The sequence below is a fragment of the Tursiops truncatus genome, chromosome X (genome assembly GCF_011762595.2).
Source record: "Tursiops truncatus isolate mTurTru1 chromosome X, mTurTru1.mat.Y, whole genome shotgun sequence".
NCBI classification, from domain to species: domain Eukaryota; kingdom Metazoa; phylum Chordata; class Mammalia; order Artiodactyla; family Delphinidae; genus Tursiops; species Tursiops truncatus.
Genome location: NC_047055.1, coordinates 71,981,968 through 71,997,432, shown reverse-complemented (window position 1 = coordinate 71,997,432; position 15,465 = coordinate 71,981,968). Strand labels below are relative to the sequence as shown.

General features: G+C 44.2%; 1 protein-coding gene across 4 annotated transcripts in view; it reads left to right on the top strand.

The window, feature by feature from the left end:
• LOC101336467 (zinc finger C4H2 domain-containing protein) overlaps positions 1-11,107 on the top strand; it is a 34,865-nt gene extending 23,758 nt beyond the window's left edge. For 3 of the 4 annotated variants that reach the window (XM_019949136.2, XM_073798790.1, XM_073798791.1), the window contains 4 exons: positions 4,010-4,181; positions 5,768-5,940; positions 6,826-6,988; positions 9,652-11,107. In XM_019949136.2, coding sequence (XP_019804695.1) covers positions 4,010-4,181; positions 5,768-5,940; positions 6,826-6,988; positions 9,652-9,765 — 622 coding nt within the window. In that variant the 3' untranslated portion in view covers positions 9,766-11,107. The remainder of the gene's footprint in view (positions 1-4,009; positions 4,182-5,767; positions 5,941-6,825; positions 6,989-9,651) is intronic. The other variant, XM_019949137.3, reaches the window with a different exon arrangement.
• The last annotated feature ends 4,358 nt before the right edge of the window (positions 11,108-15,465 follow it).

Genomic DNA, 15,465 nt, shown 5'->3' with positions numbered 1-15,465 from the left:
TATGGCCAACTGATTTTTGACAGAGGTGCAAAAGTAATCCGACAAAGGAAGGACAGTCTTTATAGCAAACGGTACTGAAGCAATTGCATATCCATAAGCAAAAAAAAAAAAAAAAAAAAAAAGAATCTCAACCTAAACCTCAAACTCTGTACCAAAGTTAACTCAGAGTGGATTGTAGACATAAATGTAACTATAAAACTTTCTGAAGATAACATAGGAGAAAATTTGCAGACCCTAGAGCTTAGTGAAGACTCTTAGACATGACACCAGAGCATTATCCATAATATATATATATATATATTATGAAGTCCTATATATATATATATATATATATATATATATATATATATATATATATATATATATAGGACTTCATCAAAAAAACAGTTTTAAGTGTTCTGCTAAGGACCTGGTTAAGAGGATGAAAAGGCAAGCTAATAAATGGGAGAAAATATTTGCAAACCTCATATCTGACAAAGCACTCATATCTAGGACACATAAAGAGTTCTCAATACTCAGCCCTGAGTAAACAAACAGTCCAATGGGCCAAAGACATGCACAGACATTTTTTGGAAAAGGACATACAGATGGCAAATAAGTACATGAGAAGATGTTCAGTATCACTAGCCACTAGGGAAATGCAAATTAAGATCACTTTGAGGTATCACCATATACCTTTTAAAACAGTTCAAGCAAAATGGCTGGCTGCATAGAGGAACTAGATCACTCATATACTGTTGGCGGGCATGTGAAACGGTACAGCCGCTCTGGGAAACAGTTTGGCAGTTTCTCAAAAAACTAAGCATGGGGCTTCCCTGGTGGCGCAGTAGTTGGGAGTCCGCCTGCCGATGCAGCGGACGCGGGTTCGTGCCCCGGTCCGGGAGGATCCCGCATGCCGCGGGGCGGCTGGGCCCGTGAGTCATGGCCACTGGGCCTGCGCGTCCGGAGCCTGTGCTCCGCGGCGGGAGAGGCCACAGCAGTGACAGGCCCGCGTACCTAAAAAAAAAAAAAAAAAAAAAAAACACTAAGCATGCAATTACCACACAAACCAGCAATTGCAGTCTTGGTCATTTATCCTAGAGAAATGAAAACTTACGGTCACACTAAAACTCGTAGTTGCATATTCATAGCAGCTTTATTCATAATCGCCAAAAAGTGGAATCAGTCCAGATGTCCTTCAGTGGACATTGTTTAGACTTGTCAGTGCATGGTGATAATAAAGAGCAGACCAACTTTAATTGGTTCTTTTTTTTTTTTATTTCTCTGCACACAATGCACCTCTTTATTTTCCGCACCTGAGGTGGACTGCTCTCACTGCCCGGCCCTTGGTAAACCACTGCTGAGAGGTAACAGTGGTACCGTCAAAGGCTGCAGTGACACCGCTGTCCCTCCACTAAAGCATGGGCCGGGCTCCCCGCCAGCCCCTGAGAAACTGACTTTAGAAATAGCAGTAAATAGAGGCTATTTCTGAACTCCATCTTCATAACCCTGCTTCTTTCTCATAACGAGGAGTCTTAGCCCTTCTGCCCCTTAGTCAGGGTCCCTAGTCCTTGCCATTTCTTGCCACAGTGGACAATAGGAAAAGGCTCCACCTGCTACTCCACCTGCTACCTACCTGCTACCCACCATCTACCTCCGACCCATTCTCCAGGTCTTAGCTTAGATGTCACATTCTCAGTTTCTCAGGGGAGCTTCCTGTGACAGCCCCCTTGACTACAGTGCCCCTCAGACTATGTTAGAACCCTTTGGTGTGTCCTTCCATTGCATTCTGCATTTCAACCATATTACTTATCACTTAGTTTTACATGTGTTCAGGGTCTATTTTCCTCATTAGATGAAGATTCCTGTCCACAGGCTGTCCTGTTCTCTGCTCTATCTCTAGCACCTAGTACAGTGGCTGGCACGTGATAAATGTTCCATAAGTATTTGTTGAATGAATGTATCTTCAAGCCTTCTATAATTGGTGCATAATCGGTGCTCAATGAATATAATTAAACTATAAATATAGTTGTTATTCTTATTGTCCAAGGGCAAATAGCTAGTCAGGGGCAGAACCAGGAATCATACCCACGTCTGAATCTAAAGCCCATGTTCCTTTCAAATTATGGCTCTGCCTGCAGAAATGGGTTCTAGGCCTAGCAGTGCCACAAACTGGCTGTATGAGTCAGGGTGAGACACTATATCACTCTGAATCTCAGTTTTCCCATCTGTAAATTGGGGTAGGGCTAGGTGAAGTTTAGACTGCACTGTATGCAATCTAGAGGAAGAGAATAGAAGTCTAGATGGGAGGGGGCTCTAAGTAGTGGATTAACTGACCAGTACAAATCACTATCATCCCTCTGCAAGGCAGTTGAACAGGTATACCGAGAACCCTCAATATGTTTACGCCCCTTAGTCTGGGTAACCCCAGTCAGGCAGTGTGGAGTAGTGGGTGGTGTTAGAGAGCCCTGGGTTCAAATCACAACATCCCATTTACTGCAACTTACCATCCTGAACTCCCAATTTCCTTCTTTACAGATGGGATAATAACACCCATCCTTTTAACCTTTTCTAAGGTAAAAGCAATATAATAACTTGAAAAGAAAATTTTGAATATTGAAAGAAAAATTTCGCCTGTCATCCTACCCACCTTACATAATTCTTTCTGTGGTTCTGTGCCATTGAGGGCCACCTCTTGAGGCAGGAGCCACAGGCAATGCTGAAGAAAGGAGAGAGAATGAACACAGAAGCAGGCTGAGGTCAGAGGCCGGAGGCCAGGGTGTGGAGCAAGAGTAACCATGGGATGGGCTGGGGCAGAGGAGAAAGCCAGCTACTGAGGCAGAATAAAGGAGATGCCTAATCTGAGTAATGGATGATGGCTAGACAGAACCTGAGAACCAGAGAGTAGAGAGTGAGTGGGAGGGCATCAGTGTGCCCTAGAGGGGCTTCCTTCCAAAGTTTTGTGGCTCTTTCACTTAGGCAGGCTTCAGTGGTCTCAAAGATCCTTGAAACTGTACTCTTGCCAATTCCTTTTGTTTAGTCACATGCACGTGTATTTTGAAATTGCAATCCTAGTGTATATACCTTTTCATGGAGTATCTTCAACATTTTCCATGTCACAAGTCTTCATAATGATGCCTTTTAGTGGCTGCCAAATATTCCAATTTTGCCCATAGACCAGAAAGCATATCCCTGTGTATTAACTTTTTGCTTCCTTGACTTATTTCCTTATAATAAATTGCTAGGTGTGGGATTACTGAGCCAGAGGGTATGCAATTGGGATTTAACAACCAGAAATAGGTTTTATGCTTTCTAGGAAAAGAAATGAGCTGCAGTTCTTCCCGTCTCCTGCCTCTTCTGGAACTGATGAGGGGACCCTATAGAGCTGTGTGGTCCAATATGAGAGCCATTATCCCCATGTGGCTGTTTAAACTTAATTTTAATCAACTGAGTAAAATTAAATAAAATTCAAAATTCAGTTCCTCGGTTGCACTAGCCATATTTTGAATGCTCAGTCGCTTCATGTGCCTAGTGGCTACTGTATTAGAAAGCATAGATACAGAAAATTTCCATCATTGTAGAAAATTTATTGGATAGTGCTGCTCTAGAGTTTCTCTAAGAGGTCATGGTTGGCATCTTGGGTGGGAGTTATTTGTGATGTGGGACTTTCCTGTGCATTGAGAGGCTGTTTAGCATTTCTGGCCCATATCCACTAAATGCCAGTAGTGCTCTCCCTTGAATAAATCTAACAGCTAAAACCTGCCCCATGTTTTCAAATGCTCCATCAAGGAACAAAATCATCCCCATTCAAGACCCACTGAGCTTTTAGCTTAGAAGAAAGAATCTCCTGCCTTTGTGGGGACGGCTTCAGGCTGCCTCTGCCTGAAGAGAGGGAAGCTTAGAAAGATGGCTTAACAAGATAGCCCTGGCTCAGAGCCTAACTCTGTACTCCATTTCTCTAACTCTGTACTCCATTTCCCTTTTCCTGCCTTCTCCTGCTGGTCTGTTTCCTCCTTTGGGGGAATGGCAGGAACAAGACCCTGCAGATGGAAAAGATCAAGACCCGTTTGAAGGCTGAGTTTGAGGCCCTTGAATCAGAGGAGAGGCACCTGAAGGAATACAAGCAGGAGATGGACCTCCTGCTACAGGAGAAAATGGCCCATGTGGAGGAACTCCGACTGATCCACGCTGATATCAATGTGGTATGTGGCTGGCTGCCTGAAGCCTATTTCTGGGCCCTTTGAGGAGGAATAGGCAGTGGTGAGTGCTGTGGACTCTCCTTGAGATATGGCTGTGGCCGATTTGGGGGAGTAGGCATCAGGCTATGGTGAAATGGAAGAATCCAGGAGTTCTGAGATCCAGCCCTGGCTCTGTCACTGATCGACTGTATATCACTGGACAAGTTCCTTCTTCTCTCGGGGCCTCATTTTCCTTTTCTGTACCATGAGAGGAATTCAGTCACCTCTGAGGTCTCACTCAGCACTGATGTGCTCTCATTCTGGGAGTCTAGAAGTTGAGAGCTAGCCTTGGGGAAAAGCAGAGCAGGCAGGTGCCTTGGGGATCTAACTTAAATTTAGGGCTCCAAAGCTTCCAACTAAGCCAAACAAACCATCTCTGCCAGCCTACCCAACTGGGGCTCCCTCATTACAGTCTCTCTTTTGGAGACCCTTGGAATGTGGGGAATGAACTGCCTGCTATGGTGATAAGCCCCCCACTTTATAGAGTTATTAAAGCAGAGTCTGAATGATCACCTGTCTGGGCTGCAGTATTGGTGATTCCTTCACCAGGAGGGAGGTTGGAGGTGCTGACCTGTAAGGCCCTTTCCAACCCTTAGAGCCTATGATAATGAGAATTTTTTTTTTAAATCACGTTTGAAGGAGCTAAGTTTCTATTCTTGGGAGACTCATTTCTGTGGCAATATCTACTTCCTGTTATTGCCAGGCCTAGGGTCTTAAAGGAAATATGAATGCAATTTGGACAGTAGTTACCTGGGATTGTCTGTGTCACAAGATCACAGGATATCAGGGTCTCATGAGGAGTTGGCAGTTCTGCTGCCAGCTAACCAAGGATAGAGAAATAAACAAGGTATTAGTCACAGAGGGGCTGAAAATCTGGGCCAGTGGATCTCCAACTTGAACATGCCTCCTGAGTCACCTAGAGGGCCTGTTAAAACACAGATTGTTGGACTTCACCGCAGAATTTCTGATTGCTTATATCTGGGGTGGTGCCTGAGAATTTACATTCCTAATGAGTTCCCAGTTGACGCTGATGCTGCTGATCTGGTAACTGCATTTTGGGAACCACTGATCTAGGAGAAAAGCCACTGGTCTGGGAGGCAGAAGCCCTGAGTCTTTATGTAGTCTTTGCTCCTAGGAAGCATTTCTCTGAGGAAGTTACTTCTCTCTGAGTCTCAATTCTCTGATCTGTAAAATGGTGGTGGGGTGCACTACATGAACTCTAAGGGCCATTCCAGCTCTAAGATGCTATATTTGAATAATAACTACCACTAATTGAGCCTTTACTCTGTGTTAGCCCCTGTACTGAGCGCTTATATGAATTCAATCGTTGAATCTTCACCAAGATTATATGAGGTAGGTATGAATGTTACCACCATTATACAGATGAAAAAACTGAGGCTTGACAAGAGTCACATAGAATACATAGTGGGTTGAGGACTTGATCACAGATTGGTTTGGCTCTGGAGCCTGTGCTATTATCCACTCAGCTGTACAGCCTCGCTGAGAATCTTGGAGTCTTTTCTCTGTGCTTGCCTCACTCTGTGTTCCAGATGGAAAACACCATCAAACAGTCTGAGAATGACCTAAACAAGCTGCTAGAGTCTACCCGGCGGCTACATGATGAGTATAAGCCGCTGAAGGAACATGTGGATGCCCTGCGCATGACTCTGGGCCTGCAGAGGCTCCCTGACCTATGTGAAGAGGAGGAGAAGCTCTCCTTGGAGTAAGCTGCCTGCCTCCTGTCCCTGCAACATACACCACAGACACACACACACACACACACACACACACACACATGTATATATACACACACGTATATATACACACATAAAGCCTGGTCTGAAAGTCAGGGTACCCAGTCCTAGCCCCAGGCCTGTCAGTGGCCGACTCATTGCATGACCTTGGGTAAGTCTCTGTGTTGGGCTGTTAGATGATTAGACTAGAATTACTAGATGGCTTTTAAAGTTCCTTGTGCAATTTTGACAATACAAGACTATGTCTATGACTCTTTGTGTGTGTATGTGTCTGTGACTCTTAAGAGGTCACTTTCCAAGTCAAGGTCTAGAAGGGGTGTCCAGAAACCTTGAACACACAGAAGGGTGAGCTTTCATGGCCTCCAGGGGCTAGCCTGGAACTTTATCTTAAGACCCAGAGTTAAGAACTAGGCTTACTTTACAGAGACACAGAGCTCATTTCAGTAGAAGGAATACAAGGGAACATACTTCCTTAAGGTAGAGCAGGCTGCCTGTGGAAGTGGTGAGCTTCTTATTCCTAGAGGTATGCCAGCAGAGGCCTGAGAACACTTAATAGGAATACTGCAAAGGAACATGGGATGGAGGGCAGACAAATGCCCTTTGAGGACTTGGCTAGCTTTGGGATTCTTTAAATTTTTCTGGGCCTGTCAGAGCCAAGGAGCAGGAGGAGTACCCTTCCCAACACACAGTGGGCCTGGTACCCAGGGAAAAGAGCCTTGGGCTGGAGAGGGTGCAGGAACTTCCTACAGTGAGCCACAGCCTAACCCCCTTCGTTCTGTAGCATGGAGTCCTTAAGAGGGGCAAGGTTCTCCTTGCTTTCAGAATGATCCAGCTAATGTCTCTCATCTCCAAAGTTACTTTGAGAAGCAGAAAGCAGAGTGGCAGACGGAGCCTCAGGAGCCCCCAATCCCTGAATCCTTGGCCGCCGCAGCCGCTGCCGCCCAACAACTCCAAGTGGCTAGGAAGCAGGACACTCGGCAGACAGCCACCTTCAGGCAGCAGCCCCCACCTATGAAGGTGAGTGAGCTGGGTATGGACTGTGGAGGAAGCAAGGTATCCTCAAGCCGCCCCATGGAAGGTTGGGTCTGGGGCTTTGGCCTTACTTATTTGGGGTCTTCCTAAAACAGCCTTCGCTTGGGACACAGAGGAAGGGGTGGTGTGTATGTGTGCTATAGTAGAGCCACTGGTCTTGTTGCCTCATATTCCCAGAGAGGTTAGAATGCAGGGAGATTGGCAGGCTCTGCTAAAGTATAATTTTCAGAAAGTTAGAAACGTGACTCGGACAAATATATAGTGAATGTGTGTCATTAACAAGGGAGCCAGCAGCATCACAAAGCTGGTTCCAGAAGCATTAGAGGAACGGATAATTATATAGTCAAGAAAAGAAAGGAATGCCAAAATAAGTTTGCAATGTTAAATCCAGAACTGGTTAATGTCCTACAGGAAAATAATGTCCTACAGGTTAATGTCCTACAGGAAAATAAAACTGTAATCTTTAGGATTACCTTTTCTTTGTAACAAAAATAATTTGCATCTCTACTGGGCAAAAGCCATTTGTGCCTTATCAACATTAAGTCACAGCATCTGGGCCCTGATCAATAGTAAATAGTCAAATAGTATACTATTTAATGGAAAAGTATTTATAGCCAGTGGAACAGAATAGAGAGCCCAGAAATAAACCCACTCACCTACGTTCAATTAATCTTCGACAAAGGAGGCAAGAATATACAGTGGAGACAAGAAAGTCTCTTCAGCAAGTGGTATTGGGAAAGCTGGACAGCTGCATGTAAATCAATGAAGTTAGAACACTCCCTCACACCATACTCAAAAGTAAGCTCAAAACAGCTTAAAGACTTAAATGTAAGACATGATACCATACAACTCCTAGAAGAGAACACAGGCAAAACATTCTCTGACATAAATTGTACCAGTGTTTTCTTAGGTCAGTCTCCCAAGGCAATAGAAATAAAAGCAAAAGTAAACAAATGGGACTTATTCAAATTTATAAGCTTTTGCACAGCAAAGGAAACCATAAACAAAAATGAAAAGCCAGCCTAAGGAATGGGAGGAAATATTTGCAAATGATGCGACCAACAGGGACTTAGTTCCCAAAATATAAACACAGCTCATACAACTCAATAACACAAAAACAAACAATCCCATCAAAGAATGGGCAGAGGACCTCAATAGACATTTCTCCAAAGAAGACATACAGATGGCCAATAGGCACATGAACAGATGCTCAGCATCACTAATTGTTGGAGAAATGCAAATCAAAACTACAATGAGGTATCACCTCACACCGGTCAGAATGGCCATCATTAAAAATTCTACAAATAACAAATGCTGGAGAGGGTGTGGAGAAAAGGGAACCCTCCTACACTGTTGGCAGGAATGTAAATTGGTGCAGCCACTACGGAGAACAGTATGGAAGTTACCATATGATCCTGCAATCCCACTCCTAGGCACATATCCAAGGGAAAACTCTAATTCAAAAAGGTACATGCACCCCAATGTTCATAGCAGTACTATTTACAATAGCCAAGACATGGAAGCAACCTAAATGTCCATCGACAGATGAACGGATAAAGATGATGTGGTACATATATACAATGGAATACTACTCAGCCATTAAAAAGAATGAAATAATGCCATTTGCAGCAACATGCATGGACCTAGAGATTATCATACTAAGTGAAGTAAGTCAGACCGAGAAAGACAAATACCATATGATATCATTTATATGTGAAATATAAAATATGATACAAATGAACTTATTTACAAAACAGAAACAGACTCACAGACATAGAAAACAAACTTATGGTTACCAAAGGGGAAAGGGGGTGGGACAGGGGTAAATTAGGCTTTTGGGATTAGCAGATACAGACTACTATGTATAAAATAGATAAACAACAGGGTCCTACTGTATAGCACAGGGAACTATTTTCAATATCCTGTAATAAACCATAACAGAAAAGAATATCTATCTATCTATCTATCTATCTATCTATCTATCTATCATCTATATCATTTTGCTGTATACCAGAAGCTAACACAACATTTTAAATCAACTATACTTCAATTTTTTAAATAAGTAGTAAATAGTCAAACAAAGAGACATTCTCCTAGGGCAAGGGTCAGCAAACCAGAACCCATAGGCCAAGTGTGACCTGCTCCCTGTTTTTGTAAATAAAGTTTTATTGGCCCCCACACATGCCTGCTTGTTTATGTATTGTCTATAGCTTCTTTTATGTAAGGCAGTTAGAGCTGAGTAGTTGCAACTAAAATCATATGACCTGAAAAGAAAGTCCAAAATATTTACTATCTTGGCCTTTACAGAAAAAGTTTATTGATACCTGTCCTAGAGAATTAAATAATCCTTGAGTGAGTGAGCCTGTTAGACCATGCTCCAGTATAATGCTTAATGAATATGCAATTCACATTTTGCCTTATTGCCAAATTTTGGATATTTTTCCTCAGTACCCCTCTTTGACTCTCACTCCCTTATATCCTTTGCATCCCTTACATCCAGCACAGATCTTGCTACTTGGGACTCACTGCTTGGGTCTTGCTCCTTCCTGTTGGGAAATCGCAATTGCTTGTGGGGGCCCCTGGGAAAGATGAGCCATGGCCTAGAAGAATCTGACCACTAACTTGCTTTGTCTTGTGCCCCCCACCAGGCCTGCTTGTCATGTCACCAACAAATTCACCGGAATGCACCTATATGCCCTCTGTGCAAAGCCAAGAGTCGGTCCAGGAACCCCAAAAAGCCAAAACGGAAGCAGGATGAATGAAAAGAGGGAGAACACTTAGAGCTCTGCTGCTCATAACCCCTCCCCTTGGCCAGAGTGATTGATGTCTCCATGTGAAACAACCCTTCCCCACCTCTACAAAGTCTCCTATTTAATGTGATGGAAGCACAACCCCTCTCTCACTTTGCTCTTATTTCTTTTTGCTCTTGGAGTTTCTGGTTTAGGAAGAGATGTGGTTCAGGTGCTAATGACAGTTGTGTCTAAAGATCCCTTCTCTCTCACCCACATTTCAACCCCTGCCCTTGTTTGGAGCTAAGGGAAGGGCGGAAGTCCCAGATGTGATTCTCTGTCTCTTGTGCCTGAGGCCTGGGGCCTAAGGCCTGAGGGCCTGGGGAGACCCATATCTTGTTTCAGGTGAAGGCTCCAGTGTGCCCCCTCCCTGTACCTTTGCCTTAGGCTCTGAAGGGACAACAAGTCTTCTTGCTGGACTTTTCAATAGGCTTGGTGCATTTATCTGCCCCACCCGCAACCTCATCTCATCCTCAAGGCCCGGAGGTAGCTTGGACAAGCTCTCCTTTTTCATATTCATTTGGGAGGCCTGGCTGTTATTATTGAGCTCACCACCCCACCACCTGGCAGTTTCCCAGATATATTAAAGTTCTCAGGTACCAGGCTATGTGTCTGGGGATCCTAAAATCTGTGGGCTTTTCTCCCATAATAAACCCTAGCTTTTGAAAATCAGTAGCAGATGTTCCCCACAGTGAAATCAGGGAGCCAGACCCACTCCACAAGTCCTGCCTAACTCGTTGCCTAAGTCATTGGTCTGAGGGTTCTGCTATCGGGGCTGCCTTAGGCTGGAGAGGCCCCAGGCTGACATTTGTGTCGACTTTTGTTCAAAACCATTACTCTGGCACTTACTCAAATGGTATATCTTAGAGGTCAGAGTAGTGGGTTGAGATTCAAGTGAATGCCAATCACTTTACACATGCAGGTAGGTGGGATTTCTACTCCAGTCTCTCTTCTCTAAGGCAGCCTCAGCTCAGGCCAGCTTTTGGCCACCCCTTTTTCTGTGGATTGTGTAGGTGGATTTCCCTCTCAAAAGAAAAGGCACCAGGCTCCCCAAGCCCTACAGCTCTTCCCTCCTCCAAAGCCACATCTCTAGTCAAGTCACTCTCAAACTTAAGGGACAGGGATTGGGGCTGGCTGACTGAAAAAGTGTTAGCTCCTGGCTGGGGAGGGGGGATATTTTTCCTTCCTTTCTTAGCTGTAGTTTTAAGTTGCCACAGCGTCTGTGTGTTCATAATATATAAAAGGTTCCTCTTCTCTTTGAAAGTAAGAGCGTTATGTCTGTACAAATCCTTTTAAATAAACATTTGTTCATTGGAGTAAATGCTGACTCAGTGCCTACAAGTACCAGGTAACAGAAAAGATGTAATGCCCTTTCCCCTTCTGGGTAGCTCTTCTTTACTCTTATTCACTCCACCCTACAAGTGAGAAAACCAGGCACACCACCGCATAATAATTTACCCTATTTTTATAATAATTTCCATGTACTCAGTGCCTACTCTGTGTCAAGTCTCTATGTAAGATGCTTTATATAGATGATTGTATTTGGTTTTCAAAACAACCTTTCAAGCTAAGTATTCTTATTGCCATTTTCCAAAAATGTAAACTGAAACTCAGAGAAGTTAAATAACTTGTGCAGAGTTAAACAGACAGATAGTAAGAGAAGTATCAGGATTTGAACACAGATTTGTCTGGTACCAGAGTCCATTTTTTTTCCTACTTTTTCTCCATGATCACTTTTTTAAGCTTTTCTCCCATTTGGGATGGCTTGATCACAGGAGTAGGTGAAATAACTCTGAACTAGAAATCAGGGACTAGGAATTCAGTGACTGATGCAGGAATGTAAAGGCCTGTTCCCCTATGAGGATACAATAGGGAACAACTCCAAAGGGTCATCCCAGCTTCAGAGCTCCCCATGGGTGGACTGTGGTTTCCGTTAAGACTGAGTTGCAGTTCAATAGCTCCCTCTGTCCAATCCTGCCTCCTTCTCTTCCCTTTTCTTCTACAAGTGTTGATCCCAAGGGCACCCTAATTAATATCCTGAACATTAAACTGTCCCAATGCTTTCCAGAAACACAACAGTTGACAGAAACTTCTCTGTGCTTCAGTGTCCTCATCTGGGAAAATAACAGTACCTACTTCTGGCACTGTTGTGAGCAATGCCAGGCATATAGTAAGCACTCAATGCCAGGCATGTAGTAAGTACTTCTACCCCTTGTGCCTCTGGCACCAGGTAGATTGGATGAGCGGTCAAAAGAAACACTATTTGTCTTAGCTGACATTACTCTACCACCCCAGATTTTGTTCAGCTACAAGTCTGCTTTTAAGGTGGCCTAGACTCACTCTGGGCAAAGGGAGGACACTCAGCTGTGTAACTTGGAGTACACCTTAACCTGTATAGCTCTCAGCAGGTCCCCGTAAAGTATAGGAGAAGTGGTCATCGCTTTGCATCTTTGGCACACTGGAGGTCAGATCTGTCAATTCAGTTGCAGCACAACTAGCCAGGTCAGCTGTTTCCCAGGGAACACCTCTGAATGGGAAGGGAACAATCAAATGTTGAGTACCTATACCTGCCAGCCACTGGGTGGGGTGCTACCATCTCATTTAATTTTTCTGGTTCAGCTATCTGTTGTGAAACAAACCACCCAAAAACTTAGTGGCTTAAAACAGCCACCATTTGTTTGCTCGTGATTCTGCAATTTGAGCAGGACTTGCTGGGAATGGCTTATTTCTATTCCATGTGGTGTTGCCTCAGACAGCTTGGCTGGGGCTGAAGGACCCAAGATGTGTGCTCCCTCATATCTGATACCTCAGCTGTGGTGGCTGAAACAGCTGTGGGCTGGCTGGGCCTCCCACCTCCCTTTGTAGTATTTTACTCTCCAGGGCCTTTCTTTCTCCATTGGGCCTCTCTCTCCAAGTAGAATAGTGAGACATTTTTTTTTATGTGGCAGCAGTCTTCCCAGAGGGTGAAAACAAAAGCTGCAAGGCCTTTTGTGGCATAAGACCAGATGTCATACAGCAAAACTGCTGCTGTACTCTATTGGTCAAAGCAAGTCACAGAGCCAGCCCAGATTTAAGGAGTGGGGAAAAGAGACTCCGCCTCTTGATGGGAGGAGCTGCATGTATGCCAGAGATGGGGGCAATTCTTGGTCGTATTTGCAGACAACCTACCACATCATCCAACAGAAACCTTACAAGGAAGGCATTATGCGTGTCCATTTTTACAGATGATAAAACTGAGGCTCAAAAAGGGTAAAATAGTTGCCCAACAAAGCACTAGGAAGGGGCAGAGCCAGGAGGCAAAGCTAGGTCTGTCTGCCTTTAAAGCCTGTGTTTCTTCTGCCTAAGAGCAGTTCTTCAGATAAGTCTGAGACCTGGTTAGAGGAGACTAAAGAAAGGAAGAGAAGGAACAAAATAGAGTAAAAGACGAAGACGAGGCAGGTGAAGGAGAGAGAGATGAAGGAGGAGGAGGAGAGTAAGGGAAGTTATTTGTTATATTGGTAAGATGCTGTAAAGCACCTTCTTCAACATTCTCATTTAATGCTCACATTAATAGCCCTGTACTGTTAGTAGTATTACATTTTATAAATGAGACCCAGAGAGGGGAACTGACTTACCCAAGGTCATTTAGCAGGTTAAGAGCAAAGCCACAACTAGAACCCAGGCCTTCCAATCTGGGAATAACCCGGTTTGGGGCTCTCTTTACACGTTTGACACAGTGGGGATGATTGTATACCTGCTTTGTGACAGATGGGTCGCTTTTACACTGAGGATAGGTGCTCACTCCACAGGGGAAGGCCAGGCAATTTTAGCAATTCTGCTCTTAAGTCCAGTTCCCTGTTACTATTATGCCCCCAGCTTTCCCATAGCGATTATCAGCATCTTTGCAATGATCAACATCTCCCAAGGTGAACTCTGGGAAGGCTGTTAACTCAGGGCCAGGTGCCCTTAGGTTAGGTACTTAACCTCTCTGGGGCTCCAATATCTCATATGTGAGGTAGGAATAGTAGTAGTCCTCTCCTCATGGCATTGTTGTGAAGATTAAATGAGCTAATAATATATGTAAAGTGCCTAGAACAACACTTGAGAAGCATTCTGTAAATGATAGCTATGAGGAAGAAAATGATAATGATTATGACTGGCTTCCTGAGAGGCCAAAGATGATGATGAGGAGGAGGAGGAGGAGGGGGAGGAGGAGGAGGAGGAGGAAGAAGAGAAAGGGAAGGGAAGGGGAGGAGAAGAGTGGGGGAGAAAAGGGAAGAGGAGGCAGGGTACAATAGGGAAGGGATTGCCCCCATGTAAGGCCTCCCTCAGAGGGAGAGTTGATAGCTAAGAGTCATGGTTCCTTTCCTGGAGCTTGATGAGATTCCGAGGCTCTGCTGCCACTTGCCACTGAGTCTGTTTCATAGCTATAAAAAGACACGGGCCCCTCATGGTAACTAGGCAGAAGCCCCTCTTTTCACCACATTCTTTTCTGCTATGGCTGAGGAAAGACCATCCCTAAACAAGAATCCCCCATAAGTGGTCTAGGCTCATGTGCACTTCAGTGGTTTCTGTACTGTGCAGTACAGGGAAATGACACTGACCCAGGAATGAGTCGTTCCTGGGTTCAAATCCCCAATCCTTTATTTATTAGCAGTGCATTCTTGAGGAAGTTATCAAACTTTTCCAACCTCCAGTTTCCTCATCTGTAAACTGGAGATAATACCTACTGTGTGGGGTTGCAGTGAAAGATTTAAAAACAAAGAAGGTGAGGGTGACCATTCACTGGATGTCCAGAATTTAGTGGGCGCTGTGGGAGGCAGCATAGTGTAGTGGCTAAGAGCGTGGATACCAAAGCCAGAGAGTCTGGATTCAACTCTCAGCAATGCCATTTGCTGACCGTGTGACCTTCAGGGAGCTCATTAACTTCTTGAAACCTCATCTGTACAATGGGGGTAATAACAGAATTTACCTCATTGGATTGTTACTAGGATTAAATGAGATAAGATTTATGAGTTGCACATAGAAAGCATTATCTGAGTGTTTCATAAAGTAAACAAATCAAATCTTCCTACCAACACTCAGTGTCATCAACTTAGAGATGAGAAAATTTAAGCTGGTAGAAGTCAACTGCCTTCAAATTTGGGTCTATCTGACTCCACTAAACCTCAAAAATGCTTGGAAGAGTGTAGTGATGTCTACAATTTATTTTGAAATGCATCAAAACTTAGGTGGATTGGTGGATGGATAGAAGAATAGACATGTGATAAAAGAAGTCCAGTAAAATGCTAATTGTAGGATCTAGGTGCGGGCATATGGGTGCTACCTGTAAAATTTGCTGTATATGTAATTTTTTCTCATAATAAAATATCGGGGCCATAATACATCTACCTGATAATGTTATTTCTCTGCCTAGAAGCCTTGGTTTGTTCCCCAGCACTCCCACTTTCTAATTTGACCTCTTGTATAATCAGCATAGCTCTCACTGACCCCCCACCCCCGCCCCCACCATGTGGAATTGGCAGAGCACCGAGCACCGGGTAGAACAGATGATAATGGAGAGAGAGGGAGAGACAGCTCTGCGTTCCTACTTAGGGTGACCAACTTGTCCCAGTTTGCCCAGGACTGCTCTGGTTTTAAAACTGAAAGTCCTACATCCTGGGAAATCCCTCAGTCCTAGGCCCAGCTGTACTG